This window comes from Chionomys nivalis, chromosome 14 (assembly GCF_950005125.1).
Source record: "Chionomys nivalis chromosome 14, mChiNiv1.1, whole genome shotgun sequence".
Taxonomy (NCBI): Eukaryota; Metazoa; Chordata; class Mammalia; order Rodentia; family Cricetidae; genus Chionomys; species Chionomys nivalis.
Genome location: NC_080099.1, coordinates 2,821,510 through 2,848,393, shown reverse-complemented (window position 1 = coordinate 2,848,393; position 26,884 = coordinate 2,821,510). Strand labels below are relative to the sequence as shown.

The following is a 26,884-nucleotide window of genomic DNA, read 5'->3' as shown; positions in this document are numbered from 1 at the left end:
AACCATTCTTGGTCACACTCACCACTGATTTAACATCTCTTTTCATTCTTCACAACGGGGGGGGGGCTTCTATCTCACTTTCACTCTCTCTAATCTCTTCTCCCCACTGCCTTTCCCACCCCCCATTGGCACAAGAATCACATGGGGGTCACAGAACCACCTCTAGGACATTCTACAGGGTCCATTTGCAAGTTGGTGTGTCAGGAGACTCACCGGCTCAGGCTCAGTAGCATCCATCGGTACAGCTCTCTTTTTTCCAAGCTCATAGCTCCTCTCACAGGCCTGCCTGACTCCGGAGAAATCCTCCAATTCTCTCTCTCTCTGTCTGTCTCTGTCTGTCTGTCTCTGTCTGTCTGTCTCTGTCTGTCTGTTTCTGTCTGTCTGTCTGTCTGTCTGTCTGTCTGTCTGTCTGTCTCTCTTTCTCTCTCTCCCCGACTCTCTCGCTCTGGCTCTCTCTCACTATCACTATCTCTCCTCTCTTCTCTGTCTCCCTCCCCTCCCTCCTACCTTCTTCCTCCTCTCTTCTCTCGTTTCTTGCTTGTTTGCTCTATCTCTATCTCTCTCATCTCTTTGGCTGCATCTGCTCACCTAGTCTAAATGGCTCTGTTTACTCACTGTATCCCCACCGATTCAAAACTTGCAGTCCTGAATCTCCAGGAACCAGAAGCTTGCATCTGAACGCCAGTTCTCTCTAGACTGGATTCACTCATTATTCCTCACCCGCGTGCCTCACCCCACCTTCTCCGGCTCCACTATGAGAACCTGTGGACTTGATCACTACATACACGCCCACTCGGCAGACATCCACACATCCATGTGGGCGGCTCCAGCCTCAGCAGCAGGTGCGCGGCTGTAGCTCTGGTTCCGGAGCGCTCTCTTGTCTCTTTCCAAGAGCCCATTCTTGGCCCTTTTGAGAAGACCCTTGTCTTTGCAGCCTCATGCACACACTGGCTGCCTGACTCTTCCCAGCCTCTTTTTGCTCACTACTGTGATCCCCAGCTGGGGCACAATCTGCGAGGTAGTGCTTCAGTCGCTCGCCTGCTGGAGCTGCACCACGGAGGTCCAGCTCGCACCGTGGTGACCAGCACAGGCGGTTTACCAGAGACCTGGGAGTAAGTGTATGATCCTGGAGCTTCTGGGCAGAGGTGGAAGGAAGTGCTGTACTGTCGGGGAGGAGGGACTGCCCAACGCTGCAAGCTCCAGCGGCCCCTCCCCCCGCATGGCGCTGCCTCGTGCTTTTACTAGGATTTCACATTCATCTATTTGCATTTTTACAAATTGGGGTTCTTGCTGCTGTTTTCCCAGCAACTCCTTTTTACTCTGAGTTTGACGAGCAGCGCGCGCATTTGTGTGTATAGGAGTGAGCTGATCCGTGTTTGCTTTTGGACGGTTTTGAGTATTTTTCTGAGAAAGATATATTTCAAGGGGCTGTGTCTTAGAGGGAGGTGTTCGATGGTATTCTCGTGAGGGTCTCCTCTAGTGATTAATCGTGAAACTTTTACCGCTTTCCTGTTACCTACCAGCGCCACTGCCTCGGATCTAAGACCAGAGGCTAAAAGATGAAGTCTTCACCCTCTAGAAGAGGGGACTAGAAGGACTCTGGTTAGAGGGTCGGGAGACAATCATTTCAAATCTTTAAAAAGTGAAGAACCAAACTCAAAGGGGCATTTTCACATGATGGTCCCTCCCCCTTCCACGCCTTTCGTCCTCCACTGAAATGCGGTGGGGAATTTGCGAAGCTCCTGTAGACCCTTCTGCCAGAGCTGGCTGAGGGAAGGAGTCTAGCCTGGTCCTCACCCCCTCCCCCTCCCCCCACGAACCAAGCCGCTGTGATGTCCTTGCTGTCGCCGCCGCCCCATTGCGCCGCGCACCAGCCCTGGGGCACCGGCCGGGCTCAGCTGCCCAGTCTTACCCAGGCTTTGGGCTTCCTGGGGGGTCATGCAACCCAGAGCTATGACTAAGGCGCTCACTTGGTAACTCTGCCATATTCCTGATCTTCCTCTCCCTCCTTTCCCTCCCCCCTTTAACCACCCCCGTGTTCCCCTCCACCACCCTTGAGCCCTCCCCCGCCCCCAGACGCCCACCCTTAGGTTCCTTTTCCTGCAAGATCGCAGAGGTGGCGCGCAGCCCGCCGAGCCCATGACGGACCCTTGCCTCCTGCCTTCAATGCATCAGCAGCAGACCCCCAAAGGCTGGAGTGAGGAGGGCTGCGTCTGGACATCCTCCCGGCGACGCTGCTCGGACCTGGTGCTCCTGGTGGATGAGACTGGCGACTGAGCAAGCCTCTGCCACCGCCTTCGCTGTCGCCCGACCAGTTGCTGCCGTCGGTCGGGACCGGTACCCGCCTTGCGCCTTCTGCCGCCGGGTCCAGATCGGGTCCCGGCATTGGGCGCCCCGGGGCTCGCCCCGCGCCTGCAGCCGCCCGCGCGCCGACTGCCCGCCGCGTCCTCCTGACAGCTGCGGCGGCGGCGATGATGCAGAGGAGGAGGGTGCTGCCGGCGGCAGTGCTCATGGTGGCGGTCGGCGCCCGGGTGTGATGAGAGCGTCATGGTGGAGATGCTGGCTTCGCGGCGGTGAGAGAGCAAAGGAGGGCGAGAGCCAGCCAAGGGCGGAAGATAGAACAGTTCAGATCGCGATCGCTTTCTTTCCTCTCTCGCTTCCCCTGCACTGTATTTTGCCCGTGGTTTGCATATTTAAAATCTCTGGACTCCATCCTCTCCCTACCAACGAAGTCTCCCCGTTTCTAAATGGAATTAGTGGAGATCGGAGCCTCTGGTGTAACGCACAGACATGATCTATGGACGCAGTTTGTTTCACAGTGAGTACCTCTCCAGCTACCAGTCCGTTCCCGGGGTGCTGCCACCTCGCCTCTTGGCCCCATGCGCTGAGAAAAGCCTTGCTAACCACTCCAACCAGACCCCGCAGTCTCTTGGAGTCTGGGGCAGATGTAAACTTTCGGTACTGCAGCATCATACAACCTGGCGGGGGCGGCGCACGGAGTGGCGCTGGACCTCAGAGTTGGTCAAGGAAAACGTCTCTCCATAGGCAGGAGCTCTGGGTGGTCCAAAGGAGCCTGTGCTTTAAAAGTAGACACGTGCAGGAGATGCTGGGCCCCAGAGAGGTAGCAGGTGGACGCTGGGAGGTAGGAGGATTGATCTTTGCTGGGCAAGAAGGACTAATCCTCCTTTGTGGGATTGAGGGGTTCCTGGGCCCACCTATTTCTCAGGTAAGCTAATGCACACCTGAACCCAGGGTCTTTGGGTAGAGTACAGCCCAACCTCTGCCCCTAAAGCTCTAATTCTGCTTCGGAGTGTGGTAAATCCTGGGGGTGAGTGGGGAGGAGTGGAGACAGGCAGGTTCAGAAGTCATCAAAGGCAATGTCAGAAAATGTGTGGTGGGAATGTACTGTCATGAAGCAAGGGCTGGTGGGCTAAATCTGTGCCACTGTGTTAAGAGATCTTCTTAATCCATGAGTCCAGCTCTGTACGGGTCCTCTGTGTGAGTCCACCAAAACAGAAAAAGCAGAGTAAAAAGGCCAATGTACACAGTGATACGCCTGAAGCCTCTTTGTGCCTGTGGTGGGGGAGGGAGTTATAGAATTAAAGCAAGTTAGGAACGATGTGCGAGCGCGTGCGCGCGCATGCACACACACACACACACACACACACACACACACACGGCCAGTCTTTGAATTTTAAGAGTATATGAGTGACCTGGCCAAAGTATATAGTAGTGCAGTTGACAATCACTCTGAACTTTATGTCAAGACCCAGATAATCCTTCTGAGGATAAAGATGTGCCTTAGATAAGATGAGTGAGTGATGCCCCCACTCTCTCTCCCTAGTTTAGTTTCAGGTGGAAATGTGCAAAGGAAGAGCTTTTATGTAATTGATCAAAATAAATAATAAAAATGAAACAGAAGAAATGCTAGTTATTACCAAGATCATATTTTTTTTTTTAACTATCTTCAAGTCCCGGGCTTCTCTAGACATTTTTGAGTGAAGGGAGAAGTAAACAGAAGTTCAGATCTTCGCAGCAGCCTTGCAGACTTACTGTTCAGTGGCAGACCAGAGTATCTGACCCTGAACTGACTCCATGGATGCTTCTAGAAATTCCCTTCCTCAAAAATGTCTGCTTCTGCATGATAGTTAAGAATCACAGTTCAGGTTAGAAATGATGGATTTTGCAGCTTGAGAAGGTTACAAACAGGGCTAGTTGGTAGTTTGGTTAGTTTCCTTTTTTTTTGTACAAACAAGCAAAAGCTGAACTAACACAAACAAACAAACAAAACCTCCCCATAGTTCTGTTTCGATGCTTTGACCAATCCACTTTGATCTCTTTTCTCTTGCACTCCAGCCCCACCTGTCATAGGCTTTGCAGACATGTTTATGTTCTGCAATCCAAGCTTATTGGCAGCATGTTAGGGTGGCTCATGGACATTTGGCTTTTTGCTTTTCCCTTCATCCTTCTCCTGTGGCCCTCCTCTTGCTTTAATGACAGTGGCAAAGCTTTAGCAAAGGGTGCTTTACTGAGGAGAGACCTGGAAACATCCTTGCAGTCTGTGTAGCATTTGCAGAGTGTAACATTGTTTACACCTTTGAAGAGTTTCCGTCTCACCCATTCTAAATAGGAAGTACTTCCCTATGGGAGTCCCACATTTTACTTGAAACATTTCAGTTTAGATTTCCAAAGTTCCGAGTCACCTTTGTAAAGACTAGCAATGATAACATTATTCTATCTTGGTATCACCTTATCTGTAGATTGCCTTATGGTTTCAAAAGCTTTGGTCATTTGGGGTGTGAATTTTGCATTTCTGACTGTTCTTTTTTTTCTGTTTCAGTTATAGCAAGTTTAATCATCCTCCATTCTTCTGGAGCAACCAAGAAAGGAACAGGTGTGCTTTTTATTTTATTAATTATAAAAAAGATGTTTACTTATTTTGAATTTTCCTATTTCACCATATCCATTCCATAATAGCTGAACATCCCACAGAGTGTAAAATTGACAGGCTTTGACTAAAAGACCATCTCAAAATTAATTTACTAATGGATATTATAAGAATATCCTCTCCAGTTCTGGTGTTACAAAAGATTGGATGATGGTTCTTATTAAAAAATTGTTTTTTTTTTTTTTTAGAAAAACAAATCACTTCAGAAACACAGAAATCAGTGCAGTGTGGAACTTGGACAAAACATGCAGACGGAGGTGTCTTTACCTCTCCCAATTATCCCAGCAAGTACCCCCCTGACCGGGAGTGTGTCTACATCATAGAAGGTAAGAACAGAGAGAATGCCAGGCCAGGGAGACCAGCCAAAGCCTGGCCTTCTCCAGGCTCTACATATGGGATATGAACAGAGACAGTACACAACTGGTTTTGGAGATACTTAAACACAGGTATCTCTCAGTAAGCAAATAATTGTAAGTCTAGAATCAGGGTAATTTATAAATGATTAGAAATGGGTTATGAACACACAAATATCTGGTAAATGGAGCAAGTACACAACCTAAATCTTCTTTTGCAGCAATCTCAAATAACAGAATTATTCTGTATTTAACAGACTATGTCAATTGATGACATTTTGAAAGCTAATATTCTGCTGGTTTAATAATTATAATAATCAATATGTTAGTGGTTTGTTCAATTTTACCAACAGAGAACAATGTGAATGGAAAACAGTTTATCTGCGGTCATGTTTTCTAAACATTAATGTGTGTGGGATTTAGGATTTTGTGAACTTCCAAGTGAGTTGATCGTATTTTCAAGCCAGCCAAAGTTCTAGCTTACATAGCTCTCATCTATTTTTTCCAACCTGAAGGACACAAAGTACTTTAAAAAATATTCACCCTTCTGAATATTTTCCATTTCTTTTAACCTTGAGCCACCTCTCAATTAAATATAGAGGAAGCTTTTAAAATATGTGAATATGTCTCCCAGTGATGAAGGCTACATCTTAAGCATTAGTTCCAAATAACCCTGAACTTGCTACTCTCCACATCCTGTACACCTACAGACTAAGTTATGGTAACAGAAAATCATGACTACATAATGTCTCCTCGTACACCAAAGTAGGGATCACAGAGTTGATCTTCAAAAAACAAAACACAAATCAAAATAAACAACAAAGCAAAACAGCAGCAATAAGAACAAAATCTCTGGCTTCTGTTTCTCTGATTTTGAGAGGCTCTTTTCAGAAATGATTTATTATTCTTATTTTCATCCATAAGTCAGGAATCTTCCTCTTCCTCTTGCATTGCTTAAAGTAATGATTTTTATCAAAGATAACCCAAAGTGTATAAAGTTTGATGTTTAAGTAATAAAACAAACCAACTCAAACAGACGTCTGCTAGTTTAGATCTCTAGATGATGAAAACATTGAGTTTCTTGTTTGAAATCAGCTGTTACTTTTATCAAGTTTGTATTTTATATTTATTAATTAGGTTTGTTAAAATAATACATGATGAACTTTTAAATAATTTCCTACATACCAGAACATTTACTCATAGGAAAGTGTCTTCATTTTGCTAACTAGTAAATGGAGACACATAGAAATCAAGCTCCCTGCTGAAACTAAAAGTCCTTGTATTGGAAAGAGCAAAACATGACATGTCGCCTGTGAGTTGTGCTTGTTTGTGTCTTCTGTTGTTACCTTTACAAGAACTGCTTGCCTTAAATGGAATAGTTTTCGTTAGTCTCATTTATTTTTGTATTTCTATCAGGGACAAAATAAAATGAGAAAACAAGCAGAAACCCTGTTAGTAGTATTGTTTTGAAGCCATCTACAAACACTTCACATATTCGGATGATGCTCTAGTGACTATTTTATGGATTTGCTATCAAGCATTGCACAAAAGTTTCAAGATACTAGCCATATGGTACTGTCAGTCTGGCTTATGGAGTTTGAGTCAATCAGGGGCTTTGGGGTTTATATAGGATTTCTGGAACAGGAACAAGAAGAGAGAACTATGATGTCATCTTCATTGTTTACCTGTACCCAGGTGGTAGTCCTCTTTTTAACAGAAAACTGTCTGCTAAAGTACAGAGAAGTGTAAGCTGGGGATAACAGGCCTTCTGCACAGGTAAAGAGAGGAATGGTAGCAGGGGCATGAGCCTACTAAGGAGACCTGTATTCTAGGAACCAAACCTATAGGAATTCCGTAAGTTATCTGTAGGCGATGGAAACACGGGAAGAATTCAGAGAATAAGTAAGGTGAGACTTCAGTAGGAAAGCAACTGGAGGAAAAGAATGCCAACCAAAGAGCTACTGAGAATGGTCAAATAACACAGAGAAAATAGGAACTAAAGATATTGGCAGAAGTGACAGAGCAAAGGTAGGAAGGAAGGTGTCTTTAGGAAATTGAAATTCAAATGATTGGGTGGGAGATGATAGAACAGGGTTTATGAAACACTCATGTGATCAATTGTTTGCTACTTTTCATGAGTGTCTCCTGGAGAGAATACTGTGTGCAATTTTAGTTTAATGAAGTAATCTCTGCTGATACTTCATATGTACGGGATATAAATTTACAGATTCTTAGTGAGAATTTCATATGAATAAAAATATAGGAAGGAGGTATTTAGAACGCTAATATTTAAACTTATTAAATAAAAGTATAGTTGTCTAGGGCTTTCCGTAAAAACTTATTTCTTTGCCATTTCATCTGATTTTGAAATCAGCAATACTCAGTGTGCTGGATTAACATGAATAAAGAGAGGCTTGGTGATGTCTCTGGGACATAGCATGTTAAGAATGGACAGAACAGCAAGACCCGGAGAACTTTCTGAAGGAGCTTCAGATGAGTAGGGAATCAGTAGGGATGTCATGGAGCTGGTGTGGATGAGATTCAAGAATCTGTGGGTTTCTAAGTGACAGTTGTTATAAGGAAAAAAATGAAGCAAACACGCATATGTGTTTATTGTATGAAGCAATTTAGAATCTGCTTGCGACTTCAGAATGAAGATAGTGATTAAGGCAGTCAGGGAGAGAACCACTTCCCAGGAAGCTGAAGATTGGGGAAGATAGTATTTCGGGCAGTGGGCTGGAAAAGCACAGTAAACAGGAGATTGTTTGAATGAGGAAAATTATGCCTATTAATCTCTAGAAGAAATAATTTGATCAGTAGAAAATATGTAAATTTAAAATTAAAGGAGAAAAGAGCATTTTTTTTTATTGTATTACAGATGTAGAATTCCTGGGAAGGAACTGTCAAGGAAAGATGGTCTAGGTGTGGTTAGTTGGTAGATTTATCTGTGAAGGATTTTTCACCACTGGGTAATCTGAGGTGAGAAGACCCATCTGGAAAGCAGAGGGCACAGTTTCCTAGCCTGGCTTACTGCTCTCTGCTTCTATGGGGATAATGTCACTAGTTGCTTTAGGTTCCTACTGCCTTGATGGTCCTCCACCATGAGGGACTTAACTTGGAATGGGAGCTAAGTAAACATTTTCTCATGCTGGTTGCTTTTCCCAGACTATTTTATAATAGCAACAAGAAGCAAAACTAAGAGGCAGAAATAAATGGCCTAGTTGTTTAAGATAAGATTTTTTTAAAAAAGGATCTGGTACACTCACAGTTGTGGAAAGCAATATCCTTTGACGGCAGGTGGTATCAGCTCTCCTGATTGGGAAAGTCACTGCATGTATATAAAGTTAGTGTGAATGAACACAAAATCCCAAGAGGCTGAGAGGGATAAAAATCTGAAGAAATTTTATTTTCAGTTGAACATCAGCTAGGGGGAGTAGAATGAAGGAGTCTGTGAATAGAACAAGTTGAAGAAAAAGTGAGTTAATGCAGCTGGACCCTGGCAGATTCCATTCGCCTATACTGTGACCACCCATCTGTGCGTCTGTGTAAATAGCTCAGGGTGGCAGTGCACTTTTCAACAAGTTAGTTGGGGTTTTCTAAAATTTAGCTTAAGAAACTTTTCTGCATGGGCTGATGGGATGGGAGTTAACTGAAGCATGCTGGGTGAAAGGAATCTCAGCTGTGCATGCATGACATGTCCTGCAGAGGATGCATGAGGGCGTGCTGCTGGAAAAGAATGAGTGGTGCATCTGTCCATGTTGGATAAATTGTAAGCCACTAGGAAAACAAAGATAAGGACAAGTGTATTCTTCACACACGGTGGCTATCTAACTTCCTGGTAGAGGATGCAGGTGGACATGTGTCAATAGATGAAGCAGTGAATGCTAAGTAAATTGATTTTTTTTATTTATCACAGTACTCTTGATTTTTTTTTTTTTTTTTTTTTTTTTTTTTTTTTTTTTTTTTTTTTGCTTAGCCTGAAGTATTTGCAGCTAAAAGAAATGCCTGGAGCTCTGGAGCTGGAAGGTGTTGACACATGCCTTTAATTACAGGACTCTACCAGAGGCAGAGGCAGTAACTTTGAGGCCAGCCTGGCCTGCACAGCAAGCAAGTTCCAGGACAGCCAGAACTGTTACACAGAGAAACACTGTCTCAAAAAACAAAACAAAACAACAACAACAAAGAAAGAAAGAAAGAAACTTAAAAAGAAAGAAAAAAGAAGGAAAGGAAAAGAAAGAAAAGGGAGGAAGGAAGAAAGGAAGGAATGTCTGATATACTGAAGTAGTTTAATTTCTCTTAAAACCTCCCTCTAGCTTATCAAAGAGTGGATTACAAGCAAGCTTATAGCATAGAGTGATAATAAACTCAAGTCATACACTTAATTCTGTGTTTGTAAACAGATCCCCATTCTTAAACATTTATCTTGTTTGTAGAATAATGAACTGAGTAGACAGCATGATTCCTTAGACAGTTTTAAATGATATTTTTCAATTTGAAAGTTTTAAGCACTTAATGGAAAATCATCTGTGCCATACCTTGTCAGACTGTTGACCTTTGTAATATGGTACTGTCAAATAAAAATGTGGCCTGAGTTATAAACTTTTCTTTACAGTAGGAAATGAGTTGAGAATATTTGTACAGATTTAAACACTTTTGGAGAATACTCTTTGAACATAAGCTGACCTCTTTGCGATTGATTTTTAAATACAGACATGGAGAAGCAGTAAGTTTATATTTTATTACAAGAGTCTCCTATTTCTAAGTTATCAAACATCTCAATTTTATATAAACCATTGACATCCATGCCTGCAGAAGTTTAGTTTTTAGGTTATTGATGGTGGTGATCAATAGACATTTAGAAACGGTGGAGCAAGATATCAGACATTTAGAATGGTTGCTGATCATATAGACAGCAAGTTTTGCTTTGCCCAAGTGTTGGTCCCTGCAGAAGTCTATGTAGCAAGGAAGGTCTTCCCAGAGGTTTCAAGGAAGAGGTTTCTGGCCTGGATATGTGTCTACTGGTATTTCAACCAGTGTTATGCATTATGGAGTATTCTGGATGAGTCTAGCAGGAATTGCCATTACTACTCTTTTGGCCATGTAAGGGAACATTGTGAAGGAATATTAAAATATGTACCAGTGTGGTAGGTTAAGCTCATCAGATTCTATTTTCAGACAGCTAATGAAACATCTATGAAAGGAAACTATTATCTATTTACTGAAAATAATATTGAAAAAATAATTAACGACATATATTGAGCTTAAATACCAGGAAAGGAGAGTAGAAAATGTTCTTGTCTTCATGAAAACACTGAGGGAGGAATTTCCTCTAAACAAGACTGTCCAGGAGAGCTGGAGATGTGGCTTAGTTGTGGAGCATTTCCTTATCGTGAGTCAGGCCCTGGTTTCAATCCCCTTCACAGAAAAGGAAAAGGAAACAAAAGCAAACAATAGAAAACAAGCAAATGAAACCTCTCTCGATAAAGAGGGGTTAAACTGTAGTTGTCTAGATAGGGACGAGAACGAGCAAAACAAATTTACCCCACCTGCAGAGGGCATGGTGCCTTATAAAGCAAGACATGCTCCAGGTGCCTGGAGCTAGTGGATCTGATGTGATGAGACCGTGGAGGGGGGCTTCCTCCAGGCCTTTATCTGTCAAGTGCATTGGTCTGTAGTTCAGCTGAGGAGTCTAATACTGAAGTTCAAGTTGAGCATGGTGAGATCAAGTTAGATTTCTGGGATCATTACCCGTAATCCCTTGTATACGCACTTGGACCTAATCAAGACACCTGGCTTCAACTATCTGAGTGGTTGCATAACTGTCTGGGGATAATCCCCAAGTGCTTTCTGCCGTTAAACCCCAACACTAGAGGTTATAAAAAGAGAGAACTCTAGCCCACCCGCTTCTAACATGAGTTAACAGCATTGTTAACCAGGTGCTGGATCCACGTTAGTCATTTCATGTTGCAACAGTGTTTTGTGCAGTGTCATCAGTTTCAAAGGCCAATTCTTAGGTATTTTTTTAATGAAAATATCTTTAGATTGCTAAACATCTCCTTTCTTTTTATTCCCATGTAACTCTTCTGCAGTTCTGTCAAACACTATACAAACAGAACCTGATATAGAGTCAGTTCATCAGCCTCAGGATTAAGAAATTTCTTGCTACACATAAACTTCTTTTCTTTTTTACAGCTGCCCCAAGGCAGTGCATTGAACTCTATTTTGATGAAAAATACTCAATTGAACCATCTTGGGAATGCAAATTTGATCATATTGAAGTTCGAGATGGACCTTTTGGCTTTTCTCCAATAATTGGAAGGTTCTGTGGACAACAGAATCCACCTGTAATAAAATCTAGTGGAAGATTTCTGTGGATTAAATTTTTTGCTGATGGCGAACTGGAGTCTATGGGATTTTCAGCTCGATATAATTTCACACCTGGTAAGTAGAAGCTTGTTTTCAATTTTTTGTTACCCCTCTCTTGATTTTCTATTTTCACAGTACAAATCTTTTGTAAAATGTTAAAACTTTTTGGTGAAATTTCAAGTTATGTTTAAAATCCAATCTATAACACATTTCTTTTATGCTACACAAATTCTGATAGAAAACCATAAATCTTAGCTATCATTAAGTAGGCAAAAAATGAATCAGAACTCTATGTGGTCATGAGGAACACAGTTAATTGAACTGACTGCCATTATGCTGACACGCCTAATTTGAAACACATCTGTTATGTGAAGATTTGTTATAGGTAGGGTCTCACTAAACATAAAAAGACAAATGTAGTACAATAAAGGATGACCATTAAAGTAATTTATAAAAACTTGAAAATGAAAATACATTTGTTTTCATAACCATTATTTACAAAAGAAATGTATCCTTTTATACAGTAACCTAATTTCTTTCTGAAAATGGATATATTTCAGAGGTTTGAGGAAAAAAAACTAAGGCCTATGGGAACTAGTAACTCATTTGAAGGTCTAGCTGGAAATAGGAGTAATCATAAAATTATTCAGTTTATGTTAATTTGCACCAAATATTCAAAGGGTTCTGTGATGTTGATTGGCTCATTTTACAAAAAGTCATCTTTCATAACTACAAAAATATATTATCATATTGTTAAACCCACGAATCATTCTATATTCATCAACTGATATTTGATAAACTGAAGCCATTCTTTGTCTAGTTGAAGCAAATCATTCAAGTTACACGCAACACATAACTGACATGTTTTGACAGGCTTCTCACTTTGTATGTGTTGTTTTGCTCCAGTTATAATAGGCAACAAGAAACATGGACTACAGGGAAATTTTTTGAAGCTATTGTTTTATGTAATGGAAGTTGAGGACTAAGGGAAAACTAAACAGTAGAGTATTTACCCAGAGTGAGAGAGGCCCTGCCCTCAAACCCTAGTACCAAAAAGAAAATAATTTAATATATAGAGATGACATATAAACTGAAAGTTCACAACGTCAAAGAAAATTGACCTATGATTTAGGACTGATTACACTGTGTTATTTAGTGCTTGTTTAATAATCCAGATATTTAATGTGTCATGTGGATTAACCTTAGGCATTATAATATTTCATGATAACACCGTGTGATCATGGTTCTTGGTCACTTTTTAATAACTTTAGACTGCACATAAAAACCATAGATATTTCATGTGCCACAATGAAACTAATTTGGCATGTTTCAAAAAGATACAAACATGTATATTATTTTATCTAGCATGTTATTTGTGCTGAATTTTTATGTGTGCTTTTTGGGTAACTGAAAATTATGAATATAACCTTTAACTAAAATTCCTTAGATGAGGAAGGGTTTTAGAAGTATATTTGTATTATGAATTTGTTGATTGTGGATGTAATGCCCAGGATTTGGAAGTATCTGCTCCTAAAGATTGTCATGTCAGTCAGAACCTTTTACCAACATAGCAATGTCCTTCACCATGATAACTTCTTGTGGCATAACATAAGTGGTGACACCTCTCCATTATCCCAGGGATTTAGAAGTCATAGTGGGACCAATCTGTCAGTTATTTCTTTAGGTTAGTTGGCGCTACACATCCTTCATGTCAAACACAGTATTTTTTCATCAGGAGCAACTCAACCAGAAAGAACTTCAGGAGAAAAATCTCAGAAAACTAGTCTGAGTTAACAATGGACTCAGGTTTCTGTCTTTACTGGATAAATGAGCGTAAATACAAAAAGAAGCTGCTATTGACATAGGAGAGACAGTAGGACCATAACAAGGGGGCAGGCAACACTTTTATGATGTCAGAAGATATATTCCCAAAGCCTTGCCACTGTTGCAAAGCAATCAGTATTTCATAAATTTCATAAATGGTGTGGCTGCGGAAGCAAAGCCAGTGTGGGAAGAGGCAGAGGGCACGGCTTCAGCTCTGTGGAAGCTCAGGCAGCATTTCACACCTGAGCCCATCTGCCTTAGTTGCCACGGACTTTAAACTTTTATTTGGTAATTTGACTTACATGGTGAGCTGGAAAAATTAAGGAAGGAAGAGTTCCTCTGGCTCATTTCAGGCTTCTAGATATAAAGTACTGTAGAAATCATCTTGTCACCAAAGTAGAACCAACTCATCAGCTCTAGGACTGAAATCTGGTTCAGCTAGGGGGACAGGCAAGGTATCCAGGAATAGCTTTTTTTTTTTTTTTTTCATGCCACTAACCTTAAACCTACAATATTTTATCTTTTACTATATTATCTTATAAAAATAAAGATAATTTTGTTCGTAATTTTTGAGTATAAGTCAACCAACAAATAGTTATGAATTTGAATTTTTTGAATGTTTGAAAAATCTCAATTTTCCCATATGTAGTTTTTTGATTTTTTTTTTAACTGGATCAACTTGGGGTTGGACAGATGGCTCAGTGGTTAAGAGCACCAGCTACTCTTGCAGAGGATCTGGATTCAATTCCTAGCACCCACATAACAACTCACAACTGTCTGTAGCTCTAGTTCTAGGGTTATCTGACACCCGTATACACACATACATGAAGACAAAACACCATTAAACATGAAATAAAAATGAATGAATTATTAAAAATGAATCAGATTGTATGTTATTTAAAATAAGAATATTTTGATGTTATTGGGGAAACAAGTACTCTAGACAATTTCAAAATTATGTGCCCTTTCTCTGCTTTATGTAGTCTTTGTGTGTGCACTAAAAATATGAAAAACTAGTTTTTATGTCATTTCACTTTTTGTTAGATTACTTTTGGGCTGAACCCACTCTAGGAGGAGCTGTAGTAATTTATAAATATAGTATAAATAAAAACAAACCATATTATAAGACAACCACAAGTTATAAAATATATTCAGGAAAAAATAACTGTAGGAAGGTCAGGTGAGTTATACACTCCAATCTAAAAATCTGAATTTTAACACTGAAGTATGAAAAACTTGGTTTCTATAAACTGAACTGAATGTATATTTATTTCCTAGGAATGAATCACGTTTTCCACGCTAACAAGATTATGCATATATATATATATATATATATGTACTTTTTATGCACAAGTCTGTCTATACAATAAATCATATATGTATGTACCAACACACAGCATATCAATATATACGGATGGATACATTTTCAATTAGGCTTTTAGGATCACAGAATACAATATTTCCTTTGTGCAGCCACATCTGCTTACCCACATTAGTGTCAGGGGATTACATGCAGTCTATGCTTTGAAGCTGAGTTCCCTAACTGATAGATTTAACAACACTGAGCTAAGGTGTTTTACCACCACAATGTGGACCCAGTTTTCTGAGGCTGTTTCAGAACTCAAACTCCCAATGGCTCATTATCCTATCATCCCCTTTCTTTCTCGATTCCTGGTTCCATTTTTTCCTTTCTAGCTTGCTACTTTGGGTCTTCACCCAGCTCCAAAATTGTTTCTGTTTCCTAAGATCTGAGTGTCTGGCTTTCTTTTCTAATCACTTCAAAAATAAAATAAATAGCCCTTTTATCTGTCGCTCCTGCTGGCCTCAGTGTCTGGCCTTTGAATTTGCAGTGATGTCTGCAAATCAGTCAGCCAGAACACGTGCATGGACACGGAGGAAAGGAGGACAGCCAACAAAAATAACAGGGAAATGGTCTTGAGAAGGTGTTCTGCTTTTCCTACCCATTTTAATGGGTCTTTACTCTTTAGTTCACTGATGGCTATTTTGAGTTCCTGTGCCGCCACTTTGGTCTTGAATACAGGAATGAATCACCTGGGACAGTCGTCTAGCACGCATGAGGATTACTTTCAGGAGAGGAAGTAATCAATGAGTTCAGATTCTAGGGTCTCAAAAAACAGCATGACCCTTAAAGAAGGGCCAGCGGGCCCCATGCTTCTGAATACGAGAATTAACACAGGAAGATTTCCCCCACATCCTGTGTGGTGATTGGACAGCATCCATATAGTTTGTAGGTTCCAAGAACAAAGCTAAGTGGTTGTGGCTGGGTCTGGTGGCACATATATTTAATCCCAGCACTGAAGAGGCTGAAGCAAGTAGGAATCTGTTAATTCAATGCCAGTCTGGTCTATATAAGCAAACTCTATGCCAGTCAGGACTACACAGAGAAACCCTGTACCAACAAAACAAAATGAAACATCAGAGCTAAATAGTAAGACAGGAGAAACATTAAGAACTACAAGTTGTAAAATATGGTAAGACACCCAGTTCAATAAGACATCATATTAAACATACATCAAACATGTACACTATCAGAAAACTGTCTTATTTTCCCATTTAACAAGTTGTCTCATTAAAACTACTTAAACAAAGCAGTGCAGAAACTCAAACACAACTAGCAATACTTACAAAGTCCTGCCTAAAACTGAAACAATATACATCAAATTGACAATGAATGGTACCCCAGGTCTGGGATGGCAGGAGAATGAGTGTTCGTAGAGCCAGATAGAACTAGACTAAAAACTGTCTTAGGTTTACCAATAAACTTAAAGATTCTTCTAAACAGATTTTATATTTATTATATTATTTATACAAAGCAACCACTTAAAATAAAAGTATAAGAAGAAACTATGGCAGTTAAATAGTTTTAAGTGAAGAGTATTGTTTCTCCATTTCATGTTTTGTATATTCAACCTAAGAAAGGTTTTTGAACAGGGAATAACACTTTCCCACAACCAGCTGCCTTCTTGGCATGGTTTCCTTTGTCACTAGAAAAATCTAACTTAAACAGTGAAACAGTAACTATACAGCTGGACCTCCAAGGTCAGTGCCGTGACCTAAGGACCCTTTAATCCTCCACGGTGTAGGAAAACACCCAGGAGGTTGTATTTCTATGGAAGGCAATCTTTCTTCCCTTCAGTTACACATGCATTTTGCTAATCTTTTACTTTACTTTCTAATGAAGAAAGGTGGTTTTCTTTGTTGTTGGTTTTCTTTTTTTCTTGTTCTTTTCAGACCCAGAAGGGTAAACATAGAATCTTCCACTTTTGGTGATTATTTTTTTCTGTACTATTCTCCTGAGAAGTTACACACACCCTACTAAAGAAGCTTAGCTAAAGGACTGCTGTAGCAGAGGTGAAGTTGAGTCAGTCATTCCCGGGGAAGCAAGTGGAGTTGTGAATACTTCGGAATGATTATGATACTTTGTACTTAAATAGCACCTTTCATCTGAGGAGCTCAAAGTCTTAGGGACCCTTGGCTGATTCCTAGCCTCTCTCAAATTGCATGCTGATTGACTTCAAAGGCATTGCAAAGCGTAGACTGTGGTGCAGAGGTTTAAACCAAGCATTTCAAAAAAATATTTCTATGCACAGTAGATGAAATGTACTAAGTAGAAATAGCCTCACATTTAATGTTGTCTTAATTACTTGGTGCAACTTTGTCCCCCTGAAGAGTGAATGAATATTCACTTAACTACTTTGAAAGTTTCTAAATTTTCTTTAGCAATTTATATTTATTAGTTTTTGAGTTTTGAAAATGCATATAGTATTTACATCATCCTTCTACACCTCAACTCCTCTAGTATTCCTGCCCCCATTCTCTTTCAAATTCTTTACCTCTTTTAAAATTATTGTTTTTGAATACATGTGCATGCACATAGACAAATATCTTCACACATATGGAGATACACATGCAACCTGCTAAGGACATTTAATGTTGCTCTTATGTGACCCTGCTTTGGCTCCTCCTTGGAGAAGACCGATTCTTTTCTCTACTGACAGATGTCATCACTTAGGGATAGATAACTACACTTCTGGTATCTATTCTGAAATGAAAGAAAAATAATTTTCTCTAAAGATCCATTTGAATTTTGCCTAAAAGAAAGGAACTTTTCAAGTCTAAGATTTACAATAAAAATTATTTTGACATAGAAACTGAAGACAACAAAACATTAAGTTAGTAATTCTTATGCTTTAAACTATTGTGTTTACAATGTTGACCCAAACTAGTCTCATTTTACATTAGGGATGGTTGTAAAATGCAGACTTCAAGGAGTAGCATCACATTTCCTTTTGAGGCATATTTACTCAAGAAAAAAGAGACAAAACTTGAAGCATAATAACAAAACTTTGAATGTTGAGCAGGTAGCATAGATATTCAGGTGAGACTTGTTTCCTCAGTGTCTGTTTCTCACTCACCCGGGCCTGACTGGTTCCATCTCATCAATAGCTTGTGGAGGACTCAGCCTGAGAGATGGGGGAGCATCAGAGGATAGAAACTGCTGCTGGGTCTAGGTGGGTGTTCAGGAGAGAACTTGAGAGTGGGAGAGAGACTTTCCAGGATTAGCTCCCATCTGTGCAGAGAACACTAAAAGCAATATAAAAGGAAAGAGAAGATTGCTGGGCAGTTTCCTGTACAATAAAGATGTTGTCAGATTTTCTTCAGGAGAGACAGAGTCCAGGTGCAGGCCTGTTGTCTGCAGGTATTCGGTGGCTCAAGCCCGGAATGAAAGTTTGGAACATGGTATGTCCTGCATGAGACGACACAGGTCCCAACGTTGTTGTGTATCTTCTTTGGATTAGAAAAAAGATTTTAGGGTTTCTTTCACTTATTCCCATATAAAAAAAAATTCAAAAGGAGAAACTGTTGCCAGAAACTATGCGGAAGTCCATGATCTGTGCTACCAGTGACCTTAAAGGTCAAGAAAGTCACTTTGGCTGTGGTACTGATGACTGCAGATGCAGTTGAGAAAGAGGGACATAGAAGGCTTCTGTGACACCATCCTCCCAGTAAAAAAATCAGCCTAGACAGAAAACTATTGGAAAAACTCTTAAAATTATAATAAAGATGCTAAAGTGCACATTTGATGGTCTCTGTCACAGTGCTGATAGAGCAGGGCTCAGTTTTCTTTAAGGACCTGGCTACTGGGAATCTGGCCATGCGCCAGTGAGTTGATGTGCAACACAAACTGGACTTGTCTGTTTTTCTTTTCTTCTTATTTATTTATTTATTTATTTATTTATTTATTTATTTATTTGCTGTGGGGAGGTCACAAGGGTGGTTGGTAGACCTGGGAAGAATGGGAAGTGAGTGTGATCTGGGCATAAGACATGAAATTCCTAAATAATCAATAAAAATATTATGTTTATTCATCAATAAAAATACTATGGTGGAAAAAAAGGAAAGAAAATTAGAAGCCAAAGCATACTGGTATGCTGCCTTGTTTGTGAACTCTGCCCAAACGTGGAACTCTTCCTTGCTTATCAGTTTATGTAACTGTGCTGACATGCCTCCCGTAAAAGGGGAGAGATTATGACTCTAATGTTATCACATATTCAAATTACATTTAGTGCAGTTATATTAAGAAATTTAATTATAGAAAACTCCAGTGCCACCTCACAATTCCCTGGTATCTCTTGAAGAATTCATTTTTGTGTGTGTGTGTGTTGTCAGAAATGACTTTTAGCTGACAATGGCTTCTTGTCTCCTCTCTTCATCTCTTCAACTTTATGCCTTCTCTACTCAACTCTTCGTGAGGTAGAAGAGCTACTCTCTTGTTTTGCCTCTTTGTTTTGTTGCTGAGGACATGATTCTTTGTGTTGAAACTTGTGCCTCACATGCTAATATTTAAGAAGAAAGCTGAAGTTTCTTCACCATCTAGGTGTAATTCAGTTTTTTGCCCTTCTTCACACATGACTCTTTGAGTTTCACTTGTGATGTTAGTTGCACTTAGTCACCATACAGCACACCTTTTTCTGGGGCTACTGTTGGTAGCTAAGCCAAGAGAGGCAGATATTGTCCAATCTGCTAGAGGAGGCTTAGAAGCAGGAGTGGGAAGCTCATTGTTTGATAAAGAGGTCTGATAGACTAAGTGGAAACCACGCCTCACCTACCTGTGAGGTCACCTCTGCATCCAAACCTACAGTCACATAATTAACATCTAGCCTCCATTTTAATTCTGTTAAGACAATATGCATTGTTTTCCAAACAATACTAAAGAAATTTGACCAAAATAAACTAGAGGACAGAAGCATTCATTCTCCATTTTGACACTTCTCGTTTCCATGGATTTGTTCAGTTACAAGAGTTATTAGTATAATCTTTCCCAGAATTCTCTGTTTTACATTTAATTTATCATTGCATAGTTAAGAAACATACATTTCAGTCTATGAATTTCATATACATTTGCCTAAGGAAATATTTTTAAATCTTCATATTTGAAACATTGTTTTTCATAGCATTTTGCAGACAGATTGAGACTTATTTTTAATTGAGTTGTATATGAAATCAGTTAAGGAACTATAAGGAAACAATATTGTAATAACTAAGAAGGACTTTCTAATTTAGTGTTTTATGTCATTATAGATATAAAGCTACAAAGGTAAAACTTGTGCTTTGTACCTAAAGAATCCGTACCTCAACTTGATTTCTAGCCCACTTTATGCCACTCGCTTATTCAGTGAATATTTCTGGTCCACTTTGTTGATCATAACAACATAAATACATAGAGTATGACATAACTCTAGCAATCATGCAATTAATTCACGATGTGGACTGTCCTTCTGTATTGTTGCTTTTATTGGTTGATGAATAAAGCTGATTTGGCCAGTGGTTTAGCAGAATAAAGCCAGGTGGGAAATCTAAACAGAGAGAGAGAGAGAAAGAAGGCAGAGTCAGGCAGATGCCATGTAGCTGCTGAAAAAGAAAGACACTGGAACCTTACTGGAAGGCCAGAGCCTTGTGGTGATACATAGATTAATAGAAATGTATTAATTTCAGGTGTAAGAGCTAGCTAGGAATATGCCTAAGCCGGTGGCCAAACAGTACTGTAATTAATATAGATTTTGTGTGATTACTCAGGTCTTGGCAGCCAGGAATCTTAAGTGTAGTCTCTGCTTACAAATTCATTGTCTCTGATCAGACCAATTTGTGTAGTAGACTAATAATTAGGTAATGCACATTGCCTCCAACATGTATTTACAGGAATGCTTGGAATCTGTGAGTGTGTTGTTACATATCCAAGGGGAGTTAGAATCACATACAATATGCAACATTAAAGACATGTACCAGTCAAAGTCAATATTGAGAAATGACCCTAGATCACTTGGGTGGGCACACCAGAGTTCAAGGTTCTTTCCTATGGAATAAAGGGTACAGAGACTGTGTCCCAGAGATGATATAAGGAAGACTCCAGCTCCCTTTAAAGGAGCATGGAGGAGCAGTGCGGTGATGTATGTGGGCGTTTTCTAGAGACAGAAAATGACGAGAAATGGAATATACCCTAGATCCCCCAAAAAGGTCGCCTATAACTCATTTCAGAGTTCCGATATCCCCAAATGCAAAATAATACATTTGATTTGCTAAAAGTCACCACGTCTCTGTAGTTTATTCTAATATTAGTGTGAGACAAACGGTGGTTTAGGTCTTTTGAAGTGAAATATTGCTATAAAAGTATTCTGAAAATGGTCTTGGAATCATCAGTGTTTAGAAACTGGAAGAATTTGAGTAATAAGGTAGATAAAAAGTTTATATTACTTAAGTGGACTATTAGAAGACACGTGGTGTCATTGACTGTCAGTAGAACTTCAGAGGAAGTAAGGCTCGTAGGAAAGAAAAGATCCATGCCTTATAGATATACACATAAATCATCATAAGTAAATTATTTTGAAGTATGAAAGTCAATACTCTGATACTCAGGACTCAGGAAATTGGGAGCATGAACATAGAAGTTGAAAGGAAATTAGTATGTGTTGTACGGAATCAGAAACCTAGTACAGTCATTTTCCAGACTTATGTGTGAGGCAAGACTTCTAGTGTTACTTACAACGTTAAGAAATTCACTGCCAATTAAAATTGAGAGGCACTTTGGATGCAATTAGAAAAGCTTGACTTACAGGAAAGAGAAAGTAAGAACTAGCTGTTAGTTTGGGGACATGGTCTAATCAGTAAGTACTTGGCATGTGTGCATAAAGGGATAGATCTGATCCCCAGAACTCACATTAAAAAAAAAAAAAGTCAGGTGTATGGAATGTCCATATAATTCTAGTGCTTTAGTGATGAAGATAGGCGGAGCCTCTCGACCTACCAACTTAGGCTTGACGAGCTCCAGGCTTGTGAGAAAACGTGTCTCAAAAACAAGATGGACAACTCCCTACAAACAACACCAAATTGTACCCCGGCCTTCACACACGTATACACCTTCCAGTTCAGGGATACACAGTCACAGACACTCGTGCCCACACACATATGCACACTCATACACTCAAACACGCATACACGATTACATGCACTGCTACATGCACCACGCCTCCACACACGTGCACATGAGCATACACGTGCGAACTCACTTCAAAAAACAACAAGACATGCTGGATTTTTTTTTTCTGATCTCTTTACAAAGTAGAATCACAGTATTAAGGACCACAAACAATTCTTTAGAGAGACTTAAGGATGCAGTTCATTACAACAGAAACCAAAATTGAGGATCATAAAATCTAGGAGAGAACTGTAGAGGACCCTTGTAAGGAAGTCAAATGAAGCTTGTGACACAGAGGAGACACAGTTGTTGAGAATGTATACCAGCAGAAACCTTGCCCTTCCTGAACTATGGGAGATGGAAAGAGAACAAAATGAAGGAAGATGTCCCACCCAGTATTTCTAAACACGAAACATGCTACTATATCGACTCAACTCACCTGTGCTTGGTGCAATGGACTTAAAATGCAGATTCTGTGGGTACAATAAGGTGTTCAGTACAAAAATAGACTCAGGGGCACTGTAGGTAATTCTCAGGCACAAATATCAACTGAAATTCTTGAGATGCCTTTCAAAGTGTCTTCAGATTGATGAATTCCTTTTGCCCTCTCGCATTTTCTACTTTTGTTGGGAAGGAATATTCAGCTAAGCCTGCCACATCATTGTTGTGCTGTTGGGACAAGTAAAATGTCTCTTGAAGATTATATGTTCAGAGATGGAGGAAAATTGCACCTCCGAGGACATCCTACTCAGAACCACAGTCCACCTGATTTAGATGGTGCAGATATTGAGAACTGAAAGCAACTCTGGGTTTAGTTGATGCTCTAATAGCTTGAGAGCTTTGGAACACCTCAGAGAATGGAGCACATCTGATTTTGCCATGGAGTTTTGTCTTGATAGGTCAGAGTTCTGACTGTGAAAGAGAGAATACCGACACACAAAGATGTCTATGTCTTCAATTCTGGAACCTCTGAAAGTGTCACGCTAAATGACATCTAAAGTCAGGCTGATCTCCATGGGCTGAATGTTGCTAGCAATCTGACTTTAAGAAAGGGATTGTCTTTGGGGTCTCATGCAAAACCACAGGGAATTAAGTAAGTCCTTCAGTGTGAAAGAGGGAGGCAAAATGTCCCTGTCAGATGACAGCCTAAGAAATAGAAAATGTCGTTGTGGGCTTTGAAGATGGAAAGCCATTCGCTAAGGAATGTGGTCAGACTCCAGAAGCTGGAAGGCACATAGAAACTCCCCCCTCAGATCTGCAGAAGAAAGAACACAGATTTCCTGATTCATGGATATATTATTTTCAGTGTGTTCAATGCCATTAATATTGTGGTATCAGAACACTCACAGAGTATACAGCTATACATTGAAGTATATGCTGAATGAGGCAGATGAAACCAATGTGATATTTTGCCTATGGAAATGGAGAACAGGACATGTTTACCCGAAGTTCAAATGCTAAAGTTGCCCCTATCATAATGTCCTTTTTATGTGGACTTTCCTTTGTATAAGTTAACAATATGTGTCTAGGTAGATATAAACATATATGTATACATACTCATATGTCTGTGTTTTTTATGCCATTTGATTTTATGTGAACTTCATCTTTGTGCACAAATGTGGCTGAAACCCCCATGAAATCAGTCCCCCCCCAAAAAAAATTGCCGTCCTTTCCATAAATGTGCAAGGGACTGCAGTATTTTTGCTTGTGGCAAATAATAGCTAGTGTGGGAACTGGCACCTCCAAGGCTCTGCCTCTTCGTGGCATATCTGCCTGATGAATTTGCTTCAGCAGCCTGTGCTGTCTGTTCCTGCCTGCTCAGTTGGCTGGTTTCCCGCCACTCCACAACTCTGCTGACTTGCCTGAAATTCTGCTTCAGTTTGTCCTTATGGCATTTTCCTCTTCCCAGCCACTTTCAGACAACTCATTTCAACCAGCAGGACGTATGCCCACAAAGGAGTTAGAGTTAACTCTTTTAGGCAGGAGAACCTATTAGTCATAAAGATGTCAGTTTGACTCTGAGTTGATCATAATCCAAATCAGATGATCGTTCTCTTCCTGGGAAGCATTTCTTCAGAAAACTGCACTTCAAAACCCTGAGGAGTTTCACTAGGCGATACAGGGAAATTTACATAGCAGGAAAAGTCAAGAAATCAGCAGTACTTTCATCTCAAAGGAGTGTGTTTCCCCTGGCAGATACGGTGAACAGAGTAGAACCAGCAGAATGGTCGGTGGCAGGATTGATAAAGTAGGAAAAACAGATGAGAGTTATCATGGTGATGACAAGCAACATCGAAAGCAGAGTTCCAGTAGCAGAGAAACGCATTGACTTTGCAGAGTTCTCCTGCTGTAAATAACTAGATAACTCTTGGGAAAATTACAGCCAGATTTGTTTGCATGGGAACACACTGCTTTACCTTCATAACTACTTCTGTGTAATACTTGCCTCTCATTCTAAAACACAATAATAAGATCAGATGTGTTCATGTGAGAGCAGTGATCAAGATTTTCTGCTGTTGACAGCAGTTTTATCCCCTCAGTACCATTTCCATACAGTGCCTTGTCTCTGGGTTCTGGCGGTGCTTTGGGGAACCTCTCCAGGCCTACACCCTTCACTCCATGACAATTCCTAGCCATGTGTTTCCCTCTAATGGAGCCTCCACCTGCTCTCTGGATAGGCATGGCATTTCCTGACTCTGCCAGCCCCCGTTTTATGCTCCCACACCTCTAGAAAAAAAATAAGTAAATGTTCACTTGCACCTGAACTGTTAACAATTCCTCAACACAAGAGAGATCTAGAAATTGTACAGACAGACTGTGTTAGTTTCCTGTGCAAAGCGCTAGCATTGGAATTTCTGCTCACTGCACTAGACTTTTCCCTGTCCAGCTCAAAGTGGAAAGAGTTTTATTGTAGTGGGAAGCAGGTGCAGCTTGTTGGTTCCCTGCCTCTTGGATAGCTTAGACCCAAAATTATCACACAGAAACTGTACTAATTAAATCACTGTTTGGCCAATAAGCTCTAGCTTCTTATAGGCAAACTCTTACATATTAATTTAATCCATTTTTTATTAGTCTGTATATCACCATGAGATTGTGGCCTGCCAGCAAAGTTTCAGCACGTCTATCTCCTGTGGCTCCATGGTGTCTCCCTCACTCCACCTTCTTCCTCCAAGCATTCAGTTTAGTTCTCCCCACCTAACACTATTCCACCCTATCAGGCCAAGTCAGTTTCTTTATTCATTAGCCAATAAAAGCAACACATAGGCAGAAGGACTTCCCACACCATTTTATTTTCCTCACAACAGCACATATTTCCTGTTTGATATTGCCATTTGTGGATACCGCAAAGCCCCACTTTTTGTTAAGGCATATGTTCTCATTACCTATGGCTGAAATTTCTCATCCCCAAGAGGTAGCGTACACATTAGTGCTTTCTAGTTCCTTTCACAGATGAAAAGCTACTCACTACTGGTGGTCATGATTTATTACACATGGCTAGACATAACTGATGTTAAAGATTTTCCCTTAAAAATATACCGAGTAATGATCAGTCCCTTTCTAAGAATGTGACCAACGTGATGGGGGTGTTTCTGGAGTCTGTATAGGTTTTTATAGTTTTATCTCTCCAGTAGTTTATTATACTACATATTCACACAGTATATGGCTTTTTGATATCAGTGTTGACTGTGTCATATTTCATATAACACAAACATGTTTCACCATACTGCTTTTTGTGGATAATATTCAGGCTCAGCCACTTTCCTCCTCTGTGACTTCACGTTTCTGGATCTCACCACCTAGCAAGGGTAACTGTGGGTGTTGTTACTCAGCAATATAGCAGCTTATTGACATCACTTCATATGTGTCCATGTGAGAGCACATGTAAACCTTTAGTTCATTATTTTGTAGACCCTTCCAACAAGAGCAGGTGGTAACAGATACATAATTGCCTCTGACTCTTTGATACATGCTGAGAGAGGTAATCCATTGAAATGTAGAACTGTATCTTGAGTTTAAATAGAAATAAATGTTTGTCCCCAACTTAGTGAGTGTTTTGGCGTGGACACACTGTCATGCATATTTGAGGAAAATAGAGGGCAGCAACTAGTTATGCCATGGCACCTGTGGTTCAGCACTGCTCTTTCTTCCAGCACTCCCTCACCTCAATGAGGTGGACAAGAAATATTTATGTGCTCACTCAGCCATAACCAGTCACATTTCTCTAAACAGAATTGCAAAAAATATTCTTTCCTTCGATTGACACCATGCTTTGAAGCAAAGGAGATGCACAGTACATCTCTAGAATGTAGGCTCATCAGTGGGTAGCAACAGCTGACCCTTGATGAATTTTGTGTGCATTCCTCATTGAGTTTGGACATGAATAGACAGAGATCAGTAATCAAAGAAGATAGAATGTGTTAGACTCCATAATTGAGGAAAACTGCTGATGTATTGATATCTATTTAGCAGTCAAAAGCATTTGTAGAGTATGACTTTGAAAGGGGAGAAGTTAAGAATGACTTAGAAGTTATTCATTTGATTCATATGATAAAGGGCTCTGGGAGACAGGCCAAAGATTCACACATGTGGCTTTAGAAGTGGGAAACGCAATGATGTGCTAATTGAATAGTGACATTTGAGACTGTATTTTATTATAGGAGTGTGATTTTTCTGAATTTGAGAGAGAACAAAAACCCAAAAATAAAACACAGATAATCCAAGCATAAAGAAAACAGTTCAGGTAAAAAATATAGACAGTATGGTTAGTCTAGTGTCTGTGTTGATGAATTGAAAAGGGAATCTGTAATTGGAAAATTTATGTAAGAAATTCAGTATTAGTGTTGAAAGAGTGAAGTGGAAATAGATGTTTTATTGATTAAGCTGTGTCAAAATTTACCT

General features: G+C 40.1%; 1 protein-coding gene across 2 annotated transcripts in view; it reads left to right on the top strand.

Moving 5' to 3' along the window:
* The first annotated feature begins 2,057 nt into the window (after window positions 1-2,057).
* The window catches only part of Neto1 (neuropilin and tolloid like 1), a 112,689-nt gene continuing 87,862 nt past the window's right edge, over window positions 2,058-26,884 (top strand). Inside the window, exons 1-4 of one of the 2 annotated variants that reach the window (XM_057789008.1) lie at window positions 2,058-2,818; window positions 4,841-4,894; window positions 5,137-5,274; window positions 11,494-11,742. In XM_057789008.1, coding sequence (XP_057644991.1) covers window positions 2,791-2,818; window positions 4,841-4,894; window positions 5,137-5,274; window positions 11,494-11,742 — 469 coding nt within the window. In that variant the 5' untranslated portion in view covers window positions 2,058-2,790. The remainder of the gene's footprint in view (window positions 2,819-4,840; window positions 4,895-5,136; window positions 5,275-11,493; window positions 11,743-26,884) is intronic. The other variant, XM_057789007.1, reaches the window with a different exon arrangement.